The 23750-nt window shown below is 39.8% G+C and overlaps 1 protein-coding gene across 3 annotated transcripts; it reads right to left on the minus strand.

Moving 5' to 3' along the window:
- Nucleotides 1-438: 438 nt before the first annotated feature.
- On the minus strand, nt 439-22641 carry LOC128811452 (very-long-chain enoyl-CoA reductase-like). 3 transcript variants are annotated; one of them, XM_053985097.1, is made up of 13 exons: nt 22591-22641; nt 13164-13214; nt 12619-12670; nt 12245-12289; nt 10839-10942; nt 8619-8734; nt 8403-8508; nt 3930-4002; nt 3795-3838; nt 2379-2436; nt 1800-1888; nt 753-798; nt 439-654 (listed from the first exon to the last, which is right to left on the minus strand). In XM_053985097.1, the coding sequence occupies exons 1-13, from the start codon at nt 22615-22617 to the stop codon at nt 527-529; spliced, it is 939 nt and encodes a 312-aa protein (XP_053841072.1). In that variant the 5' UTR covers nt 22618-22641; the 3' UTR covers nt 439-526. The 3 variants fall into 3 exon arrangements, with proteins under 3 accessions (XP_053841072.1, XP_053841070.1, XP_053841073.1); XM_053985098.1 differs by having other exon boundaries at nt 572-654; nt 753-878; XM_053985095.1 differs by lacking the exon at nt 22591-22641 and having other exon boundaries at nt 13164-13244.
- Between the last annotated feature and the right edge of the window lie 1109 nt (nt 22642-23750).

Genomic DNA, 23750 nt, shown 5'->3' on the forward strand with positions numbered 1-23750 from the left:
ACCATTCATATTCTTTGGTAATGTTATCTGTTACAAAGCACCTGCCTCCAGGCAGCACACTCTCTTCAAGTCAAAGAAGGCAGATCATGCAACTGTCCTGAGGCCAGCTGGCCGGGCTGGCTGAACTGAGCTCTGGTAGTTAGCTGGTGTGTCCTCGTTCCAGTGTACTTCTGTCTTGCAGAATGCCACTGCTAAATTTGGAGCTGCTTTTCAGCACAGACTTCTCAGGGTCTCTGATCCATCAATCTAAACAGACTAGTACAGAAAAATCTAAGTCAGGTTACAGTGAACTGCAGGGATTTTTTCTTTTTGCAGCTGTGCAACGAAGCCTTATCTTTTAAGGTGCTTCTGAGTTGAGAATTCTTGAATGTAAGGAAGTATAGCTTTCAAGTGCATACAATTTCCCTTAGCAGTGGAGATTCAACATGCACCAAAATCCTTTTAATTAATTCATTTATTTGGCAGGACATTTATGAGGTTTTTCTTCTTGAAGATCTGTGCAATATTCAAATTGAGCCTTCTTTTCTTACAACAAAAAGGGAATAATTGGCATTCTATGACTTGGATAATCCTTGAATTCTCGTAGGTAGGTGCAGTGTTTATCCTTTGCCCAGACTGTCATCTGAATGAAGCAAAGCAAGGTGAACAGTCCCACTGGAATGAAGAAGAAAAAGATACATTTCATTATCACATTAAAAACATGCTCTTGCTGCTGACATCACTTCAGGTTGAAGTACCAAAACATTACTCACCTGGAACACACTGAGTCATGATAGTGAAACTGATCCAGGTCCCCACCTGTTTTGGCCAAGGAAATTTAAAATATTTCTGGTGACAGCATTTGCATTTATCTCTCTATTGATCAAAATAACCTTGTCCTAGTATAGGTAAATAAAAAAATCAAGGTCAGCCAGATCAGTTTCTACTGTTAATGACCTTTAGTCAAAAAGGTGAACAGTGCCTTATTATGACAAACAAAACCTTCATATTTGCTTCCAGAGCTATTACAATGACAAACTTTTAAGCATTCAAACAGTGTCCTTCCTGTTTCTCTGCCTAATTTGTATTCATCAGACCTTCATCACTGTTAGCAATGGTAACTTTCTATAGTCCAAGGCCCAATGCTGTTCTCCTTAACATCTGTTGATCTCCACTGAATTTCAAACCTGACACTGTCCTTCTGTGCAAGAATGAACGTTACACTGAGTTGCACTGACTTTATCTGCTTTTGAACTCAGGAGTTTGGCTCCTGATTAAGGAATATGAAATGATAAACTGATGAAAGTTTCTAAAGCAGTCACCACCTACACAAGTGATTGCGTAACTTAAAATGGGGAAGAAGACTTTGGCTCATTTTCTCTATCACAGTATCTTTTATTTGTCTGACCACTATCTTCCTGCCTGCAGAGATATTTCTAGGCTCTTACATTATAAATCCACCAGACACCCCCATCCCCTCATTGCAACACATGCTCAGTGACAATCTCCCTGCTCCTGGCTGCAGAATTTGCCCTGCTTTACAGTATATGTCTTGTCTAGCAGCCACACAGAAGCACTGGCCCAGGGTCAGGGCTGCCTGTGTAAGGTTAGTCACATCAGTACTGACCCAAGGGAGGGGAGGAAGAGCAGACAAATTCGTGTCTGCTTGTCCACAACCTGATTTCATGGGGTTTAGGGAAGGAGGGGAAATGTACTGAGCTGAACGGTTCCAGAGGTTTCTTCCATGTAAAACATTCTAAAAGAAACAAAAATATATTCAGCGAAACTAAAATCTGAACATCTTGTTTGAAAATACATACCTCATATGTATAGTTAGGGCAAGATACAAAGAAAAACAGCCATGTGAAAGGATTCTTTGTTGGATATGGGATCTTACAGGTTTTGGATCCTATAGATTAGAAAACAAATCACAAAATATTCACACTCCTAAATATATTGTTTCCTGTAAAGACAACCCAGCTCTGCCTACTTCTGTGGACTGTCAGAGGGACAAACAGGATGTGGGAAGACAGGATGTCCTCTGGACTCACAAGAGGAATGGGATACCTGTGAGGGAACTTTCCCTTGCTCACCAGAACATAGCTTCTTTCTTTTTGCACTGGCAGTATAACCAATACAACTGCTCCCAACACAACCCAGCCCAAAAGAATAAAGATTACAGTAAGATAAGAAGTGCTGTTCAACAGTCTGATGTCAGAGTCCTTGCACTGTCTGATTTCCCTTAGAATCCAATCTTTACAATGCTGAGCAACCTATGCTCCCACATTAGTCAGGGGGGGTATCAACACCCCCCAGGATCAGGTCATTCCTGAAGCAGAGTAACTGAAGGAAGTACTGAATGGCTGCGCAAAACTGAAAAATGATGATGCAGTTTTTACCATTTCTCCAGAGGTCACTGAGTGCAACATGAATGGAAAAATTTCCAGCTTCACACAGCTGCAAGAAAAAGTATGACAGAGTTAAAAATGTTCTTCCCTTCTATTTGTTTTTCTTCCTTTTGTTATTTCCTGAGGTTCTTTAAAATATTTAAGAAAAGGAAAATAATCTATTATAAACATAATAAATATCCGTAACTAAGACTACTGACAGAAGGATGAAACATCTCCATTCAAATATGAGTCCATATAATATTCTGTTATATATTTATGATATTTTTCAGAAACTGTGGACTCCATGTCCAAAATATCAAATTTATTACTTACATAATCCCCTTGAAATTTAAATAAACCACAGAGGATAGAAGTGAACTTGGGGGATACTTGCTTTATTTTTTGATCATTCTTATGCCTTTAAAAACATCCCAAAATTATTTGCATAGTCTTGGTTTCTCAAAACCAAGGAAGATATAGTTTGGTCTCTAAGTTTTCTTCTCTACAGTATAATTGATATGAGTCATGAAATATAATTGACCCAACTTCCTTCACTGGATTTAAAGAATGCTTCTCCAATCAATTATGAAGAGAGTGTATTGAAATGACCCATTTATATGATTATGGACAGTCTCCAGTGCCTGCAATGCATAACTATTAGCAAATGACTAGTGGTCAGACCCTCTGAGTTTTATTCACAGCTCTGTGCTTTTAGTTATGGAGTTTCTTGATAAAATGTGAATAGATTATGACCTCAAAGAATTTTCATCCTGAGAAGCTGCTTTGGGATCCTGCAGTCACTGATGATTAATTTGTCAAAGCAAGTGAGCAGCTGATGTTCTAAACAAGTTGCACATACATAGAGAAGTCTTTTTATAGAAGTACATCTTTATTGGCTACACTGACTTTGCTTCTGCATGTATGAAGTGTTCCTAGGAATTGTGAGAATGAACAGTGACTGAACAATTTTGAATCATAGAGAAAGCTGTAAACACATTTTGAAGCTCAGCAAAATGAAACTTTATCACTGGAAATTATCAGCAACATACTCTATTAGTTGGCCAGTTCTCTGAGATTTATGATCCGTTATGATTCTTAACACTCAATAAACAGTTCACAAAACAAACTAACTGGCTTTTAAACACAGGGTCACAAAATTCTATAGATTATGAGAGATCATCCCAGCAGATAAATATCCTAGTCTTGGAATGGACACTGAATCAAAATATTCCTTTGTGTATCACATTAAAATCACATTAAAAACTGATGGATTTATCTGTTTTGCATGCAAGTGGTCAGCTTTAGTAGTACATCCCAAATGTCCTAGTCCTAAGTATCTGTTTATCCTACTCACTCCTCCACTTATATGCCAGAAGAAATAAGGCAAGATATTTTGGCATTTTATAGAAAAAGCAAGAAACCTACCAGAAACATGATGACAGCAAAATTTATCTGTTTTTTCCCATAAGCTATTAAAAAAAGAGTTTGCATGTCATTAATACTAGTGCACAAAGTACATACATAAATACTTAAATCATTGAGGGTTGTTTTGCTACTTACAAGGAGGAGTGTAAAGAGGATGATTGATGTAATATGCAAGCCAAGCTGCAAATCCCCAGTAATATAAGCAGTTCTGAAAAATAAGTATTTTTTCTTTGTTTTAATACAGTCTTTTAGGCCAACATTCACTGCAAGGACTGTTGATAACAATGGATTGGGACAATCCTTCAGCTTGCTGATAGTACAACAAGAAATGGCAGTACTAAGTGTGGCAGGTGGGAGCAGGTAACAGGAAATAATAAAGGAAATAGTACTAATAGAGTTAAGATTTCCTCTAAAATATCTCGGACCTGTTAAGTTTATAAACAGTTTGATCATATGACTGAAAACAAAATTGTCTTGTCTGGCAAGCCATTGGGCAAAGTTGAAGAGCATACAGACTGTATGTTAAAGAGAAACTTGTTTTGCTTACCCCTCAGACTGTAAGACCAGATTTGGGCACTGTCCTCTCTTCTCTGTTTATTATTTTGCACTGCCCAATCTCCTGTCCTCTTCTTCACCTCATGAGTTTATTTCTTCCCCATGCTTTAACTTTTGCCTGATGCTTTCCTCTACACTTTCACTGTGATTTCTCTAGTTTGTCACTTTTGATGCTGTCCGTGTGTTTCTGCGATGCAGTTTCCACTCTCTAAACTCTGATAACACAGCTGTCACTAATGGCTGTACTGACACATTCCTGACCAATCTCAGTGCTTGTTCATAGGCTTCATCCATGAAAAAATAACTTACAATGACAATCTTTACTTCTTATTTGGCCTCCTTGGCCATGCCTCCTGTGGATTTTTTTTTTTGACAGTCATTGCTACTTTGGTGTCTTGGTGACATTTTATTGTCTCCCTCTATATATATATATATATATGTAGGTGGGAAGGAGGCCCTTTCTTGGACCCTTCCCTTGCTCTGTGCTCTAACTTCTAGGTGCCATTCTCTTGCAGACAGACATTAACCCTCAACAATTCATACATTTGCCTCTCATCAGTTTAGTCTTCTTTACCCAAGCTAGTGCCTCAGTTTTTGATGTATTAGGGTATGTTTATTTATCACCTGGATTTCAGCAAGACCACAGCTGAGCTCTTTATCTTTCTTTCACCACTTCTTCTGTTCTTTTCTTTGCCTTATCTTTCTTTGCATCCTATTTTCAATTTTGAGCAAAACTCTGATCCTCTTACTCTTTCTCGTAAAGGTCGTCTATTCTTTCTGGTCCTCTTTCTTTTTCTTGGCCTTCCAAATAGGTTCCTGTACCTTAGACATTCCTAGGTGTTTCTGCTTTCTCCTTCACCGCTTCCTTCCCTGCTCATGCAGGCAAAAATCCCATCCAAGGCTGTCTTGCCTGATTTAACTTTTTTTTTTTTTTTTGCTTTGAATTTTGCAGTCTTTTCTCCCTGTATATACCAGAACTGCATTTCTAGCAATGCTACCCTGGAAAAGTGATTACCTCAGCGTGTCCAACCTGCACTAGCTGACTGCAGTGTCTGATGGTGCATTTTTCTGACAATGCTGGTGGCCCCTCATCTGCTGCAAACAGCTGTATCAAACGTTCAGTTGCATTTCCACTTTCTTCTCAGGGTTAATGGAACCACTGCAGTGCCCAGAGACCTCAGACAAAATGGATGCCCTTTGGGGTCTGCTGTAATACAAGCACGTGGTATGTCCTTGCTCTGAGATTGTGTAAGAGATAACTGATGAGAAAAAGCAAATTATTAACCAGTAATTACAAATCAAGTGGGATGAATGAGCAAAAAAAAAAAAAAAAAAAAAAAAAAAAAAAAATAGCTTCCCTGTGATGACTTCATTTTCCTCCAGGAAATGCAGCAGAACCAGTGAGGGGCAGTATAGGTAATGTCCTATCCATAAACTACTGCTTCCTCCCTTAAACTAGCTTCTTCAACAGGCACTTTCAATTTACTGACTGCTGTACAAATTTAGGTGGAAACAGTTTCTTGTAATCTTGGAATGGCATCTTCAGAAAAACCTTCTCCTAGCTTCAAGGCTTGGCAGAGGATGGAACATATGGCAATGGATTTCAGTGAAGTAAAATTAAATAAATAAATAATCATGGCTCAGTTCCCAACAATACATGTTCTAATTGAACTGAACAAGTGCTATTCAGCCAAAGAACATGATTTACTGCAAGAGTATTCCTCAGTTATAAGAAAAGAAACTTCAAAATGAGTGGGGTCTACCACTGCTAAGGACCTTTACAGTAATACTTGTAAATGTCCAGCTGCCACTTGAATCCTTATTCCTCATACAAAAACCTCCAGTGAGCTTCAAATAGGACCATACAGACTTCATAAACTCACTTGGAAAAAAGAAAGAGTTTCTGTGAATCCTGAATAATAAAGCTGTGGATCAAGATCAGATATTGCAGGGATCCCATAAGTAAATTATTCCTAAGTTTCCAAACTTAGGTTAGGACTTTTGTCTTCTCTACTGCAATTGACAATCCATAGGTCTTGATATCCTGCCTATGTTTATTCATGTCCAGCATGTACCCTTCTGTTTGTCTTCTTATCTTGTCTTCTGGTTTAAATAGTATTTATTTAGATCTAATGTTCTCTTTCCTCCAGAAGTTTCTCTACAAAGTGATGATATCCCTTCTTTTTACTCACAAAAATGTTCATGGGTAAAGAAAGACCATGTAAGACCAATCATGAGATTAATCTCTGAGGAATTCTTCTGGTACTTCCCTATTATTAAAGGTCTGACTGATCCTTTTTTTGGCGCAGGCATAATTATCTTTCTTTCAATTAGTTCCTTTATCACCACACAATTTTTGTATCAATCCATATTTTGTTCACCCTAAGGAGTTGTTTACTGGGTCCAGATAAATCAGGTATTCTTCCTTTCCAATGCCTAGAAAAATCATGTCTTAGAAAAAATTATACTATGTTAGATGCTCTGCTTTTGGTAAAGCTGCTGCATTGTAGGGTATAATTTATTCCTAGTTCCATTTGGGCAAAAAGAATGAAAAGCACATCTCTCATCAATTCCCATCTCAGATTTCTGCTTATTGAGACTGAAGTCTCTCCTGTACACACAGCATTTCACTACACTTAGGAAATAACCTCTCTCTATCTGCTGTGTATGTGATCAAACCCTGAAAGTAAGAAGCTTTGTCTACCACTTTTATGTGATGGAAAAATGGAAAAAAGATGTGATGTTTCTCACACTGGCACAATTTTGGAGTAACACCACTAAGGCAAATGAAATTATAAAAGCAAATCAAACTCAAGCATTGCTAAACAGGTAGAATAAGAACTGTGAGCAACTTTAGAGATGAAAGCAAGGGCCACCAACCTGAGAAGACGGAAAAGGGGGAGAGATCAGAATGATTGGTACAAATGTCAATTTTAGCAACAACCATTTGTATGGTCTGAAAGGAACAAGTCGTTGTCAGAGATGACAGTGAGAAAAACAATTACCACACTGATTATTTTTTCAAGGTAAAGTTGCTCATTTATCTGCTGTTTAGCATGCATTAGCTACTGTTGTGTCAAGAACAAAAGATCTACAAGCCCTGTTGTGTCAAGAATGAGATCTGCGACCCTTTTAACAACTCTTGCTGCAGGAAGCACAATAAATTTCTAGGGAGGATTCTTTTGAAGGGCCACTGCTCCGCTACAGACCCTCATTTCCTGAAAGCTATCACCTGAAGGACCAGAGCCACTGGACAGCTGTGAGGAGTTAGCCACAAGGTAGAGCTTCAGCTGCTACAAGTATCACTGCCATAGTGCAAATTACAAGGAGCTGCCTAAATCCCAAATGTTAAAATTCCTAAATGCTTTTCCAGTTGTTAATCTCTTGTCTTTCTTAGAATAAGTTGTACTTTTGACTACTAGTGTATTCTCTGTTGCAAACAATTGTAAAATAATTACAGCTTATGCATAACCATGCAGTCACTGCACTACTTCTCAGACACCCAGGGAATAGAGTCTGCACCCCAAGAGCTGCCCTGTGCCACAGCAGCACTGGTGACATCAGGGAATGCTCTTGTGGAGAAGAAAATGCAGAACGACTGAGCTGCTTTGCACTGGATCAAAGGTAAATTAAGAGTTCCTTAACAACAAAGAGAATTTTTGGGGCAAAGCAGATATAAAATGACTACTCCAAAAAGATTTTTTTTCTACAAAAGCAGCTTTCCCACCATGGTGCCTGCCTGTACTACCTTTAAAGTTAACTTGTTACTAAAACATTCATACCTAAGGATCTAGCTGAGTGAAAAGGAAGAGTTTGCTGAAGGTTTAAAATTCTAAAAAGTAATGAGACTTCTAGAATATTAGTAACAGTATGACGGCATGTGGGTTATACAATAGTGACATTAAAAAATCTTCTGAAAGAACTTGGGGCAGCTTTATGGGTGAGATTTGCTGTGCATTGCTACAAAAGCCACACAAAAATGTTTGTGGTGCAGAGGCAGAGTGTAGGCTGGATTTGTAAGGGCAGCTGTGGATAGATTCTGGCACAATTTACCTTCACAATATTCCTCAGTGGCATAGTCCCACGGGAGAATCGATGAACAAACATGGTTTCAATCAACCTTTTGATGTAGTGGAAAGAATGGCAGATACATGCCAAGCTAGAAACAGCAAGACAAAAGCATTTAAGAGTGCTTAAAAAAACCATGTGTGGCAAGACATTTGGAATAAGACTACAAGAAATACTGCTCAAGCCTGCAGACAGACTTACTTAACTACTGGGTGCGGACTTGATGTAAACCTCTCATCCAGTCCATAGACAAAAGTCATGCGGAAGTAAAACACAAAATAGATGAACAATGGACCTGTATATTCTATCAAAAATACCTGCAAAAAGAGAGAAAACAATTAGACAGCTGAATTAGATGATGGTTTTGCTTTGGTCTCTTTGTGATAACTAATGCAGTGGGATAAACACCTCCACACATCCAGGATGGCATTAAGAGAGGCAGGGAGGGAGTAGAAGGTTTGGGCTTGGGCTGTGAAACTGGTAGCCATGCACATAAATATTTTGCAATTATTTGCCTCAGATGCATTCAAACAGCCATTGCCAGTGCAGCAGACACAGTATGGGTATGAAAAGATAATAATGGCAGCCCAGAGATCATGACAAATATGCATGCATGTTACATTTATGCAGCTCTCACCCTTCTCTTGCACTCAAAAGCTGTTGCTTTATTTTGGTTTAAAATGAAATTTGGTGAAGAATTTGTCTTGAGAAATAGGAGTGCTGCTTCTACTGATTGAATTTTGTTTAAACTGGAAACACAGCTTGTAAGTATTCACAGTGACCCCATCTGTGTGAACAGTTAGCACAGCAGTTGTCCTGGGAAACAGTAATTTCATTCTATGTTCAAACAAGCTTTAATTGGAATACTAGAAGGAAAATAAAAAGAAAGAAGAAAAAAAAAAAGAAAAAAAAAAAAAAAGAGGAAACCAGAGAAGCTATTCTCTAACTTGATTTCATTTCAGCTAAGTGTGTATTTCTTAGGAATATCACTTTAAATTGAACTTTGAACCAAATACTAACAGCTGAATTTTCCACTCATCTATAAGCGAGGAAGGTAGGCCCATACCTCACTTACAGAGAAAGAAGGGAAATTGACTGTACTTCTGTCACAAACAAGCAAACAAAAACCCAGCAACTAAAGAATGCAAACAAAAAAAGAAACCCAAACAATCCCAGTTCTCTAGTGTGTTTAGAGTTGTTTTGATACTCAGAAAAGTTGGGTTATTGACTTCTGTTACAATCAGCATTTTCTCTGGTGAAGATCAGGTTTGGTTGCAGATGAGAAGCTCATCTTTTTTATTTGATAATATAAAATCAAATAAGTCAAAATGAAGTATTTGTTGGTTTGTATTTGAATGAAGTAGCTTGAAGGGCAAGGAGAGTTAAAGATTATGAAATAGCAGAAGCCTGGTGTCACTCTGCCCTGTGATATTTTGGTGGATATTAATGCACATGTGTCACTGCCATTAGAAGTTTTTGTCTGTCTTCCTGGTTTTTTTTTTGATTGAGTAATAGCTGCTTGATTTATCAGCATTGCATCCAAAGTAAAGATGTGAAGACTTAGTCTTGCAAAACATATTTGACTTTTTTAATTTTACCTCCTATTAACATTGTCTTTGCTATTTGTAATCAACACAAGATTTTATTAATGTCTCATAGTTAATAAGTGGTAAATATGCCTTTAAATTACAAGGTACTTTTCCCTTGACATTGTGCTGTTTATTGGAACTAGTGTAATACTGTGCAGCAAGGACCTTCTAGAGTGCTGGAAGGGTCATTGGTCACCTCACTGCATAAACAGCAGTGCTGTGTTGCCTGCCAAGTGAGTTGTGATATAATTTGCATTTGAGCTAAGACAGTAAATATGCAGGGTCTTTGTGGATGGCTGCTAATATTGCAGAAATTATTAGCTGTCATTAGCCTGTCACTGGTATCCTGAGACACAGTCACAGGCAGACAGCAAATAATCATAATTTTATGCATTTTCTTGCTGAAGTCACTTCAAGTACTGACATGTGAAATTGCTCCCATGCCTCTTTGCAGGACAAACTCATTGGAGTATAATCCTAATTTTGTCAGGAGTTACACAGGTCCTGTGGAGCAGATTGCCAAAGGCATTTACATACCTAGTTCCTAATGGTTTTGCAGTAGACATCCATTTGACAACCTGCATTTTAGTTCTGTAGAGCCAACCTACCTTACAGCAGGTTTTCCACTGCTGCTCTCCCAGGGAACTAAATAGGCATTCAATCTGTTACTGCTTTCCCTGATTAAATGAACTGAAGCAATGAGGATTCATTGCCTGCATCCACTATAAGAGCAGACATCATGCAGAAATATTGGAGAGAAACAAAAAGTGATGTAAGGATTAACTGTAGAAAACTAGCAATTAAAATGGCTCAGACTTGAAGCAGAGCTCACCGTAGTCCATCCTATCTGTGGCCCTAAATCTTTAAAGTATAAGGTAGCAGTTGTGCCAACAGGGAGGTGCTGCAGGATTTCTTCATCCCTCAAGGACTTTCCTTCTGAGAAGGAAAGAAGTAATTACATCTTAGTGACATTCAAGTCCACTTTGGAAGCATACTAGCTTTATATGGTGCTTTATCTATGAGACTCCTTGATGTGATGTGGCTTTATTGGAATCTCATTAAACAGACCAAGAATATTTACACTTAATTTTTATTTATCCCTGTAATCACATATAAGCCTGGATCCTCTATTCACACCAAAACAGTTAAGAGAATTCTCAATCCTGCCTAGTCTAGTAGACTTTCTTCATCACTGCCAACAGCAGAATTTGTTGATGGGGCAATGCCCTTTATCACAGTTCACTGACCTCCCAGTCAGCTGCACCTCTCTCTCTCTCTCTTCCGCTCTTCTCATTGCTCATCATCAGACAGACAGAAGATAGGATAAGCTGTGTTTGGAAAACTCTCCTCTAGAAATTTTCATTGCCTTTCTTTTCCCAAACAACCAGCTAGAAGGTGATTCCACTGTACTTGAGCTTTTAATGCCTAGACTTGGAGGAATCTCCAGAAGGCCAGCATTTTCTCATGGCAAGTCTCACTACATAAATTCATAGAGGAATCTGACAAGGGAGACCTTCAAAGAAGGAAACAAATAATCATACATCTATTTTCCATGGATAGATTTTACACAATAAGCAAATCTTCACCAGCATACTTTTAAGGGATTGTTTAAATAAACTTATCCTTAATGAAAGCAAAGGAAGACAGTGTTATATTTTAGCTAAAATGAATTAACACAGTTTGGCAATTAGACTTTCTTTTGTGGACTCAGGCCACGTAAGAGGCTTCTAGTAGCAATACCTACAAGTGTATTAATGAAGTCAGACAGCTGTCATCAGCTTTGTCAGCAATTGCTACGTCCACAGCAATGTGTTCTGCATTAGTTTCCCTCAAAAGAACTGTAATTCCTGCCTGAGAACAGGATTATGTGAATTGATAGCTCAAACTCGCAGCCCTTTTTTGTACTCCCAGCTGAGTATCATCATGGAGATCATTTGACTGCAGCTAAGGGCAGTGAATATCTAGATCCTGTGCTGCCTCTCTGAAAAGCAACAGTGCTCAGTAGTTACAAAGTGCATTGGAACAAGGTGCAAACTCCTGAGTTTGAGTTAATTACCAGACACCAGGGTGTAACTGTGTTTCCTTCCAAAGAATTGTATTAGTTCTGGATTCTCCTCAGTCTTCACAGTGCTACCTAACATAGCTGGAAACAGATTCTCAAGTGCCAATACCCTTAAGTACACCTTTCATGCCAGGGCCCTGCTCAGTTTAGTTACTCCAGACCTCACAAGTACTTACTTGGATCAAGTTTTATTGACTGCCTTGCTGGGTACCACCGAGGATCTGTAAGACCATACAGAGCTGTGTGATATACAACGTTCAGTTTACATCACCCACTGCTGTAATGAACCCAATACAACAAGATGAGCTTTGTTCAAAGGTTTTTATAAATATTTATTCAACACTAATATAGGTGATAATTATGCAGCAGAAAAAAATACAAAGCTGTATCAGGAAAGGATAAAATAATTTTACTGAAATCTCACTGTGATCTCATTCATGTGCAGGTTATCAGCATTATGTGTATATTATGTTTCAAATTATGTAGTTTTTTCCTATTTATGTACTGGATATTCTGATGGGATGTGAGCTGCTGCAGAAGTTATACTCACATAACTTATGGAACATCAATCTGATCTCTCTAATTGTAGCATTTGGTTCCACCTAGGCAACAAAAATATTGTAAATATAAGTTGTATGTTTTGAAAGACAACTACTAGGTGTAAAACTATTAAGCCAAATAGAAATGTGAATTAGACAATGTAACTATTTCTTACAGATGTCTAGCCTTGGCATGAAGGATTCAAAGAACTGACAGGAAAAAGGCAGGACAATTTTTGACACCTGTTTCAGAGGCAGCTTCTCTAGCAGTGATCAAGAGTTACTACTACAGCAGGGACAATTTGATGGCTTCAGAGTACCACACAACTGGCACCCTCTTAGTGAAGCAACTGAAGTTGTCCTTTTTGCCCAAAAGCTCCTTCTGGAAAAGGGTTGAAATACACTGTAGTCAGTATGAAGTTTGCATAATCATTGCAAGTGGCCAAGGAAAGGCTACGAGGAGATGAAATACCCTTCATAAACACTAAATCTACTTAAGAAGAGTTAATAATTTCTAAAAAAGTCACCTAGTCTTTTAAGCAGATTTTTGTTTTACCTTATCTAGGAAGCATAGCTGTTTCTTTGTCTCCCAATCAAGGATTTCCACCTGAGAGGACACAAAATGATAATTAATCATTATTGGCTAAATAACTTGTAAACTCTTAGCTGATTCCCAAATTCATAATTAATGTGACTCTCAGAGTGGGACACCATTTTTCTCTGATCTGTGAATTGAGTTAAAAACTTTCTTAATGTTCTCAAGAGACAGCTTCAATCACCAGTTTCCAAAAGCACCCAACTTGGAAAAAAAAAGCCAAATTAATTGTCTTCTTGGATATATTCAGTATAAGTTATTGATCAAAAAAGTGACCTTGGCTATTTTCTTATGCTAGAGCAAGTGGAACAAGTAAGGGGTAGAGAAGTTTCACAGGAATCACTAAGTAACAATACTTTTATGACTCATAACATTATAAAGAGTTTAAGAAAAAAAATATAAATGTATATATATATGCATAAAAGCAAATATTCTGAGTACATAAAGCTTGAAGATTATTGTGTATTGTTTCCAGAATATTTTAATTGCAAAGAGAGTGGAAAATATTGGTGGACATAATGGTGGACTTAATGAATAAATGTAGCTAAATATCTGGGCTTCACAAACACTTAAACATTTTTATAGAAATAGTTAGTGTTACTCTTGCCTCTTCAATCACTTGTTTTATTAACTACATATTAGCATTTTATATTCCAAGCAGAGGTTTAGCTACAGCTGTGAAAAGGAAAGAGCAGTTTATTTCCACAATCAAATAGCAGTTTGGCAAAATGTTATGATTTTGATCAAGAGCCAAGAAGAAAATCCCCAGACATTTCAAAGCCCAGTTGCAGCAGCTCCCTAAACCTCATTGCAGTTGTTGGGGTTTTTATATAAACATCTAGCATTAATTATGTTTGGTATTAACTGGCCAAGAGAATAGATTAACATTAGACTTTAAATATGATTCCTCACTAAAAATAGGAGTCACAGTCCAGTATCTTTCTCAGAGGGTTGCTTTGAAGAGCTCATTTGATTGGAGTATCTTATTTCCTAGTTTCACTTGTCCCAAAGGGTTCTTTTTCTTTTGGCACAGCAATGGAGCACTTCAGCTCCAGTCACACCTATCAAATCTGATCTCCACAAGGAACACTAATTCCATGGTATTTTCTGCCTGTGCATTGTAAACTCTAACTGGGACATTGAGGGACATAAGTGCTGTTCCTCCTTTGTGATATGTAACAATTATGTGATGGATTGTTAGGATATGTTTTCCCTTGTTCTTTTTGTATTTAAAATAATACACATTTCCAGTTTTAATGTCTGTTTGTGTGAAATCTCCATGGAAAAGCAAATGAAGTGGATTCCTTTCCCAGAAGACTATTCTTGAAATACATCATTCTGACACTTGCAGTGCACAGAACAAGTACAGGGCAGAGAGGGGGCTGTACACCACTTTTTGTCCCTTCTGATGCCAAGTTGCTACAAGAACTACTGAAACCTTTGGTGTATCTCAAAGCTCTTTTGTCAACAAATACCATTGGGCTGCCCTGCAGACTGCAGCAGTGTCTACACTTTTAGTAGTGTCCTTCCCATCCCATCCCCAACCCAAATATATATATTTTTTATCAGAATCCCCCAGGGGCAGTTCTAATCTATGGCCTCCAGTGGTTGTATTAGAGAGATATTCTCTAGGTCAATTACAGTGGTTAAAATATCTTTCTGCCACCTAAGGTATTTTAGTTGGGTTATTCTTGCTATGCACAAGACCAGACTGAAAATTACAGAGTTTTTCTTTTGCTCTGTAGTTTTCATGGGAGTGGCTGTAGAGAAGTCTCTGTGAACCTTTAGAATCAGTGTGGAAAGCAAACAAATAAAGCTTGATTTCACTCTTATTTGGTTCCATTCCAGCGCAATGCTTTCAAATGCCCAACTGTCATACTTGCTTATACTGGTCCATGCAAATACCTAAAGGAAGCCTATAGAGATGATGGATCCAGACTCTTCTTGGAGGTGCACAGAGATAATGGGGCAGGGAATGTGTCTGGATGCAATAGGAGAAAATCCAGACACAAGAAATTTTTTTCACCATGAAATAGGCCAAATATTAGAAGTTGCTTAGAGAGGATATGGAATCTCCATTCTTGGAGACATTTAAAGCTAGACTGGACAGGACCCAATGCCATTTGATCTGCATATATCTGCTTTGAGCAGGAGTTTGACTGCATGATTTCCACAAGGCTCCTGCAACCTAAATTGCTCAATTTTTTTTTTCTTCCCACTTCAAACATTTAATTTACTTTCAAGATCTAAGCAAATATCAAACAGTCTTTCCCTTTTCAGAAAGATGGATGCCGGAACAGCTTTAGATTCCACTCCAGTCCACAGCAAATTGTGCAGCAACAGAGTGAAAGCAAGGTAACCGTTTCCTCTAACTATCACATCTCTTTCTTAGATTTATCAGAACATCCCCCAGTGTAGGTGTTCCCTGCACAAGGAACAGAAAAGCCTGATCCAAAGCAAGAAATGGTAGTTCCTGAACATCTTGGCCAATCCCATGAAGCAGCCTAGCACTGAACACAGTGTTTCCAGCCTTGAGGCACAGCACCAAGGCAGTTAATGCATTGGTTGGCAACAGTTTTTAGCCACCCGGCAATCTGTTCTTGGAACACTTACTGATGGGTATCATCTCTTTTAAACATAAATTGTTTGGCTCAGAGAACTTTAATTTCATTGTGTTTTCAAAGCATTTAGCACAATAGGACACCAACTGTTGGCCTGCATTAGTGCAGTAAGACTTACAGTCCATTTATTTGGTGAATTTTTAAAGACATTTTAAACTACAGCTTCTCTGAGACTACTTAGAGTAGAACTTAATCAATAGGCAGATTTGTGCAAGACGTTAAAAACTCTTTTCTAAGTGACTACAAATATATATCTTTGATGTCTAGAAGACAAATTTCTTCAATTGCATAAGGATTAAAGATTGATAGCGTCATTTGTAAAAGAAAAAGTCTTGATTATTAATGTTTAGAACACAAACAGGTTGGGGGCAAAGAATAATCAATACACAATATAAGCAGAGAAAAGCACATTCAGCTGTTAAATTTTTATCCAGAAAATAAAAAGGTAAAATAAAAGTATTCATAAGGGAAAAACAGCTGAGCAAAGTGTTTAAAAAAAGTTTTTAAGATGCAGTGTCTCTGTAAGAGGATTACAAAAATATAGTCACTTGAATTCCTGCAGTTTAAAGCCATAGCTAAAGTGCTAAAGGATCAACAGATCTGCAAAAATAATGTGATAACTATTATGGAAATACTGACACATTTATCATGTCTGTGCATCTTAGAAGTTTAATTTGAAACCATTTGTAATCAGTAGATTGAGTAAACTTGAGTGAGACTTTATAAGCACTGACATAAGCATATATTGTATTGATTTTTTAAAAAATTACTTAGTTTATATTAAAAAAAAGTTTATTTCACAGTATAGGAACCAACCAGTCTGAGAAAGAGCAATGCAGAATGAATTCTCCCTGAACTGTTACAATGCTTACATAAATCAGTTTATTTAACTCTAAAAAATGAATACAGTGGTTGCCACAGTCCAAACTGTGGCAAACTGAATGTTTCTAAGCATTTTTTCCTACAGAATTATTCATTTTCTCTATCTCCTTTGACTTTTCTTTTGTTGTTTCTGAAGGGAGCAAGCGTGCCTTAGTGTGATCTCATCCTAGGGCATATCAAGAATAGTTTTCCTCAAGTCAAGAGTTAAGCCAAAGGGAGATTGCTTTAAGTGTACTTAGACTGAAAATTCTGTTTGTGCTACTGCTTTACAATTGACTCTCAGTCTGAAGCTTCTCTTGCACCCAAATGTACAAACTGTTGCAGAGGATGAGTCTAAGGATCCATCTAGAATTGGTTTCTGAAACAGCCAGCAGCAGGTGACTCAGAAAAAGTAATAAAACAGGGCAAGACTGTAGTGACTGAGGGAAAGGGAAAGACACAGTGATTTTGATTCTCCTGCATCAGAAGTGCTGCCTATGTATTTAATAATTTTTCATGGATTTCTTTCTTCAACTAGTTTATCCATTTGCCTTTTAAACCTGTGTAAACAGTCCTGAGGCAGGGAGACTCACAGCTTAACCACATGCTATGGGAGGAATTCCCAAACCAGAACCAAGGCAAATGTTCACAAAGCAAAATTTCATCATCTTACCTGTGGAGTGCTGAACCTTATTCTCTATTATACTCTATTCTTTAGTAGTCCAGCTAAACAAATCCTTACCTCTGAAGCAATGGCTCATATTTCATGAGACTAGAATCTTATTGCATTATTTCACTGTGTATAAAAACATACAGTGATACCCATATTCAAAGGGTTTTCTAAAATGAATTTTCACTTTTGTAGAATTTATATGTCTAACATTTACAGGTTCACAAGAGATACTCTAGGTATTTACTCCTCAGCTTCCTAAGTTCTGCTCTTCTGCAAGCCAGTGAGCACCAGGGTTTGACCTGTGCTGACACTCATACTGCATTTTTATTTCTTCCACCTGTTTCTGATTTGCTAGTTAGACATGCTCTCATCTAAATCCCCAAGGATATTGATCCGGTAAGCATCTTTATCCCAAGGTCAGCACAATGCACAGCATTTAGATTCTTTCTGGATTAAACTAAACTGTCAGCAAAGGAGATGATAAAGTTCTTCATGCTTTACATGTAATAGTTAGACACACTGCCAGGAAGTGGGAAAATTGCTTTGGAATGTCTTTTGCCATTCCCCATTTCTCCCACAAGCAGACCAAAAAGTACAGCCAGGAGAGGAATTCAGTGAAAAGAATTGTCTCCCACCAAAGAGAAAGCCTGAATTTCTGTCTCTCTGGGCTCCTTTTATCACTGCTCCCTTCCATTGTAATTCTGTTCAGTATTTCTCTATAGCAGATGCCTTTTGGGATACCACACAGTAAAGAGATAAGAGTTGAAGTAAACTTGGATACCCTGACCAAATTGTCCTATCTGACCTCAGAGCTGGGTGCCTAACCCAAACATATTGCAAAACCCAAGTTGAATGTAGACCTGGGCCTAAGGATGATAACAGGTAAAGCTACAAATGCTCACCCTTCAGAAAGACACGGATTCATTTATATAATTGGTAGAGATAAAATGAGTCAGCATAAGAACAGTCAGGAAGGAAAAGGAAGGTCTATTCAGGTGGGAGGCTGATTTATTTTTCAAGAAAGGAAAAGTCGTTAAGGCCGTCACAGTGAATTCTGGCTCTTGAAAATCTATGAAAACTTTTCAGCTTTTACTACTCTGAGATCTTTCAGGAGGAAACACAAGATGAAAAGGAACCTCCACCAGTTAATAAACTCGGTGCATATTTACTTAGGCTGGCTAACACAGAGCTGCATGTTGCCAATTTCCCAGGCATACTGAAAAGTCACATCATTCACTGAGTATCACTGTCACTATGAAGCACATTGGAGTGCCTCCATCTGAGAACCTGAGCCAGCTTTGACTCAACGCTAAGTAGACATCCGGGTTTTCCAGCACCACTGCATAGCCTTTTCCTTGTGCAAGAGAATATTCACTGCCTTGGGGCTTTGGTTTATGGTTATTTTCTACAATGGCAATATTCAGGTAGAAGAGTTATACAAATTTTTTGTGAAATCACAATCATATCTTTGTATCAGCACTGTGATTTGCATTATCAAACTTCAGTAGTTCTAGCTTCGTTACTACTCTGTGCATAATATGCTGTAGGAATGTCAAAATGTACATACAGTCTATGCTTTTGACATGGAATTGAAGAAATTGAAGAGTTTTTTTTTCTTTGTTTTTTACCTTGCAGCATCAAGGATGGGTCTGCTGTCTTTTGATAGCACAGGAAGACTGGAAACCCTGGGAATTTCAGAGAGCTTATACAAACAGGTGAACTTACAAAACTGGTGGGTTTTTTAAAAATATACTTCAAAGAAGCCCATGTTTTTTCCTAATATAAGACTTTTAATTTCAAATGTAACCTTCAAATTCTGAGTAGCTCCATGTACTTCCTGCCAATTAACATTTTACTATCATCTTCTCCTATACAAAATTAAGTTTCTCTCTCAAGCTTCACAGAGAAAAAAGACAAATTGCTGTCTTCTAAGTAAAGCAGTACAACTCAATGTTGAAGTGTTGGTAAGTGTGGGGAAAAGTGGTGAGAGAAGAGTAAGGGATAACATTTGCCATGTCATCTCTTTCTATGATAATAATCTTTAGTGTAACTTGTGAAAACAGAGCAGATGTCTTCAAACAGCAGGGAAATCAGTTGTCCCTTTAAATGACTGCTCAAATATCTCGTATGTGGCCTCGTCTTTCTGGCAATTCTTGGAGGATACAGCATCTTGACATGTTCTGCAGTCCTGCTTTTAGCACTTGCTCTCAGTGCTCTTACTTGACAAGGCTTTAGACAGCATAGTTCTGAGAGGGAGAAGCCTTTGTAACAGGAGCTGTGACATCTCAGCCATGCCAGCCAGACAGCAGTCACCACCCCCCTTACATCTAGAGGGTTTTCATCACAGACAGAAGAGGGAGGGAACTTTAAATGCCAACAAGGGGGGCCAGTACATTATTGCTTTTAGACTGTACTGCACATGTCAGTTCAATCTATCATCAGGGAGTGAAGATTGCAAAACATTTTTGGGTATCACTGCTCACAAAAGGCATTTACCATCCAAACTAATTAAGGAAGCCAAAGTACAACTGTGGCTCTTGTGACACTAATTTTCTATAGTATGAATATATTTGTTCAAGGATCTTTCCTCTAGGAAGTCAGCATACCATACTATTTTCTTTATATTAAATGCTTTTGAAGATCTAAACCTGTCAAGTAGAAGAAATGGTACAATTCATTAGTCTAACTTCAGAGCTCAACTGGAGATATTTACATCTGAGCATGTCACATAGGCATCCCTTGTATGGAAAAGAGGAAAAGAGGCACTGTTAGGATAAACAGTATCATGAGCTCTGAAACAGACCTCGAATAGGTCAGAAGAGTTGTTCTCTATGCAACTTGGAGAATTGAGCACTCCTAAAGAACATTAATCTAGATACAAGTCTCTGTCATACATCTCTCAAATTATCTGTCATAAATTTCCTCAAATTATCAGGTGCAGTATTTTCAAGTATATGCATATTTATTTATAGTTGTCCTTGAGAAGCTTCTTCTAAACTGTTAGTGATAAAAAAAATGAGGTGAAAGTAGAAACAAACCAACATCTGAGGTAAACATGACAGTTTGGTGATTGTGAAGTGATTTGTGATTCTTATCAGGAAGCACCACAGAAGAAGGGTAAATGGTTTATAAATGTGTAGGGGAAAGAACAAATTTATACAGTTCCTCAAAGAAGGAATGCTTAAGTTTATAACAACAGTAGGGATTCTGCCTGCCCTCCCCAGGAACTACTGAGAGAAGTGGGACACTCACCTTCTCTCTTTACATAGCTCAGCTTTGAATGCGTGGTTGGGAAATCCAATTCAGGATTCAAAGTCAATGGATTTGTAACAGAAAACAAATCAGGGAGAACAGTGCAGAAAGCAATGGGAACTGCACTGCTAGTGCTACTTAGGCAGTCTTTGTCCACACCCTACCCCTGAGACAGCTCACACACTGGATGAGCTGGGCAAATCTGTTTCCACCCATTATCTGCTATAAAAAGAAAAGGACTAAGACATACAAGGCTGACAAGTAAATTAATGAATTATGCTGAGTTTGCTTTAGTGTTGCTTAAACATGGGATCTTGACTTAGGACTCAAAAGACCTGGATCTCCTGCTATTGTCCTGCCTAGCGAGACTGAGCAGGTCATTCAACTTTTGTGTGTTTGCCTATCTGCAAAATCAGGTAACAATAATGATGTCTGTGTTTTTGAGGTCTTCTAGTAACTAGTGCTCTTGAGGAGTTCAAATAAGTCTGAGGCAGAAGAGCAAACCCAAAGTGACTAAAGGCAATCAGGAGGGTATTACACATGTGCTTGCTCCTGCATTTGCATCTCACAACAGTTTGAGTTCTACCTCACTGGTAGAAATCCATGAGGCAGTAAAAGCTTGGTTGTTTTTCCTAAAACAATCCTCGGAAGTCAGCACTGCTCAGGAAAAAGCACAGTGCAGGTGCCTACCTCACACTCAAAAGAGCTATAGGCAGTTTATGTTGTTGAATTGTGATGTCTGGATCATTTTTATATCTTTGAAAAGTAAAACCTGAACTTCTAGGTCACGGTGAGTTACTAAATGAGTAGATGATTTTCAGATGACTTTGGATTCTATTTGTGTTATAACAACTGCTTTGTAATTTGCACGGGAGGAAGAACATTCCTCCCCCTGTGCAATTTTTAGGTAAGTTTTTATTGAGAAACCCAAGTATAAGCCTGCAGAAACACATTCAGGATTGCTGTCATTTAGCTTGTACAGACCTGTTTTTGTAATACAAGCCGCTCTTTAGATTTTTTGTATTAGCCAGCCTAACTAATTCTAGCAAAGAGTCTGTGTGGCTGTTTATATGTGATGAGATGTTACCCTTGAAGCTCCCCAGGTGCACATTACTCTGCGCTTTCTGTAAGCACAAGGAGCTGATGTACTAAACTCCGCCCGGCTGTTTTTCATTCCCCACTCAAGATTGAGCGCTCCGTGCTAGCAGAGGCCCCTCGCCCGTATCCGCCGGGCAGTGGGTGCCGCGCCGGGAGCCGTCCTCTGGGCCAGGGCACCAACTCCACCGCCGGCTCCCTGCCGCCGAGCCGAGCCGGCCCTGGGCGCTGCCGCCCGCGGCCACGCCTGCAGCGGGCCGGAAAGCTGCGCGGGACGGCTGCCCGCGAGGTGCACAGCGGCTGGCGACGGGGTTTTCAGAGAAGTTGGGGACAGAAGGTGCCGAGAACATTCCTTGCTCTCGCTCTCTCCGTAGGGCTGGGACGCACTGCCAGAGCCAGCGCAGGCTGCCCGCGGTGCTGCCCTAGGCAGGACCCGCGAGAAGCCCAGAGCCATTGATCCGGCGCCTCCGCGGACCGCCGAGAGCGCGCCGGGAAGCCCGGGGATTCCCCCCGCCCCGCTCTCCGGGAACACATCCGAGGAACACCGGGGACGCGGGGATCAGGAACGGCGAGGGGAACGTGCCCGGGGAAGGATAGGACGGGGCGGGCGGCAGTCTCTTTTACGCCCTCGCCCCAATGAAATCCCCGGGGAGCAGCGTGCTCCTCCGGGTCCCTCTGCCCGGCTCCGGCGGCGGTCACTTCCCTCGGCAGACTCGGGAGCGGCTGGCTCCGGCTCCCCGGTGCTTCAATGCAGATGCACGGGGAAGAGAAAGGAGCCCGCCGGGATCCCGGGCAGCCCCGTCCACCGGCGGCAGGATGCTGCGGGACCTGGCCCGGGCTCGCCTCGCCTTGGCCGCCCCCCGCCCCCGGCGCCGTCCGCACCCACCTCGAAGAAGCCGGCTCTGCCGCCCATTCTGCGGGCACCCGCCGCGCCGCCCCCGCCGCCGCCCGCGGCACCTTCCGCGGGGCCCCGCGCTGCGGCCAATCAGGCGGCGCCCGGACCCCCCGCCCCGCCCGGGCCGGGGCCGCTGCCCGGCCGTGCCGGTGGGCGGCTGCTGGCAGCGCTGCCTGCCGAGCCGGCGGCGGTGCCCCGGGCAGCCGCAGCAGTGCGGGACCGCCGGCACCTCGCGCACGCCAAGTTCTGCAGCTCCCGGTGTTCAAAAACTGCGGGAGAAGAACAATATACACCGGCCGCTGGGAGTGACATTTCATTCAGAACGGTGATTTATTTTTCTTTGAGAATTACTGCAGGAAATATTTTTCTTTTTAAAGGGCTGAAGTATCTTAATGAGATAACCTGAAAAATGCAACTGATCATGAGCTAGAAAACATCCTTTTTTTTTTTTTTTTTTTTGTTAGTTTACCTGATGTTTCAGGGGTGATTGACAACAGAACTCTGCTGGGATCGCTTCTCCTCCTGTGATGTCTTCCTGCCACTGCTGGGGATTACACGCGTGGCATAAAGTAGTACAGAGCTGACACTGTTTTTCCTCCACCCAGTCTTCATTACGTGATATCTTTTCTTTAAGAGCTAAGGTAATTAAATATCAGCAAAATCTACCAGGCTACAAAGGAACATTGCCTTTTCACTGCCATAAATTTCCATTAGACAGAAAGATTTATGCTCTATACTGTTTGAAAACATTCTGCTATCTCCAAGTTTAACCTTCTTGCACAGATCTATAACCATCAAAGCTACTGAAATATCAAATAATAAATTTCACCAAAAGAAAAGGCCTCTACTGGAAAGACAGAAAGCTGATCAGAAAGCCCTAACAGGACATTATTCATTATCAGTGTAAATATGGGCAAATACAGAAACATACACTGCTTCACAAGCTAAACCCAAGACTGGAGAATTGGCATTTGGGCCAGGTTAGGCATTCTGGACTTTTAGGCTAAAGAAAATGGAAACAAAATTACTGCTTTTCCAAATGGGCTGGCATTTCTTTCAGTACATTTAATTTCCACATCTGTGTAACCATATAGAATCATGAAAACGTTACCCAACATGAAGAATTAATCAGATCACAAATATAAAGAACA

Source organism: Vidua macroura, chromosome 9, assembly GCF_024509145.1.
Source record: "Vidua macroura isolate BioBank_ID:100142 chromosome 9, ASM2450914v1, whole genome shotgun sequence".
Lineage (NCBI taxonomy): Eukaryota > Metazoa > Chordata > Aves > Passeriformes > Viduidae > Vidua > Vidua macroura.

Coding starts and splice junctions, on each gene's coding strand:
- LOC128811452 (XM_053985095.1), bottom strand. CDS start 13,244: ATGATTAATTATCATTTTGTGTCCTCTCAGGTGGAAATCCTTGATTGG. Junction 4,003..8,402: donor CACTGAGGAATATTGTGAAG/GTAAATTGTGCC, acceptor CTTATTTTTCAG/AACTGCTTATATTACTGGGG. Junction 3,839..3,929: donor TCCTCTTTACACTCCTCCTT/GTAAGTAGCAAA, acceptor TTTTTTTAATAG/CTTATGGGAAAAAACAGATA.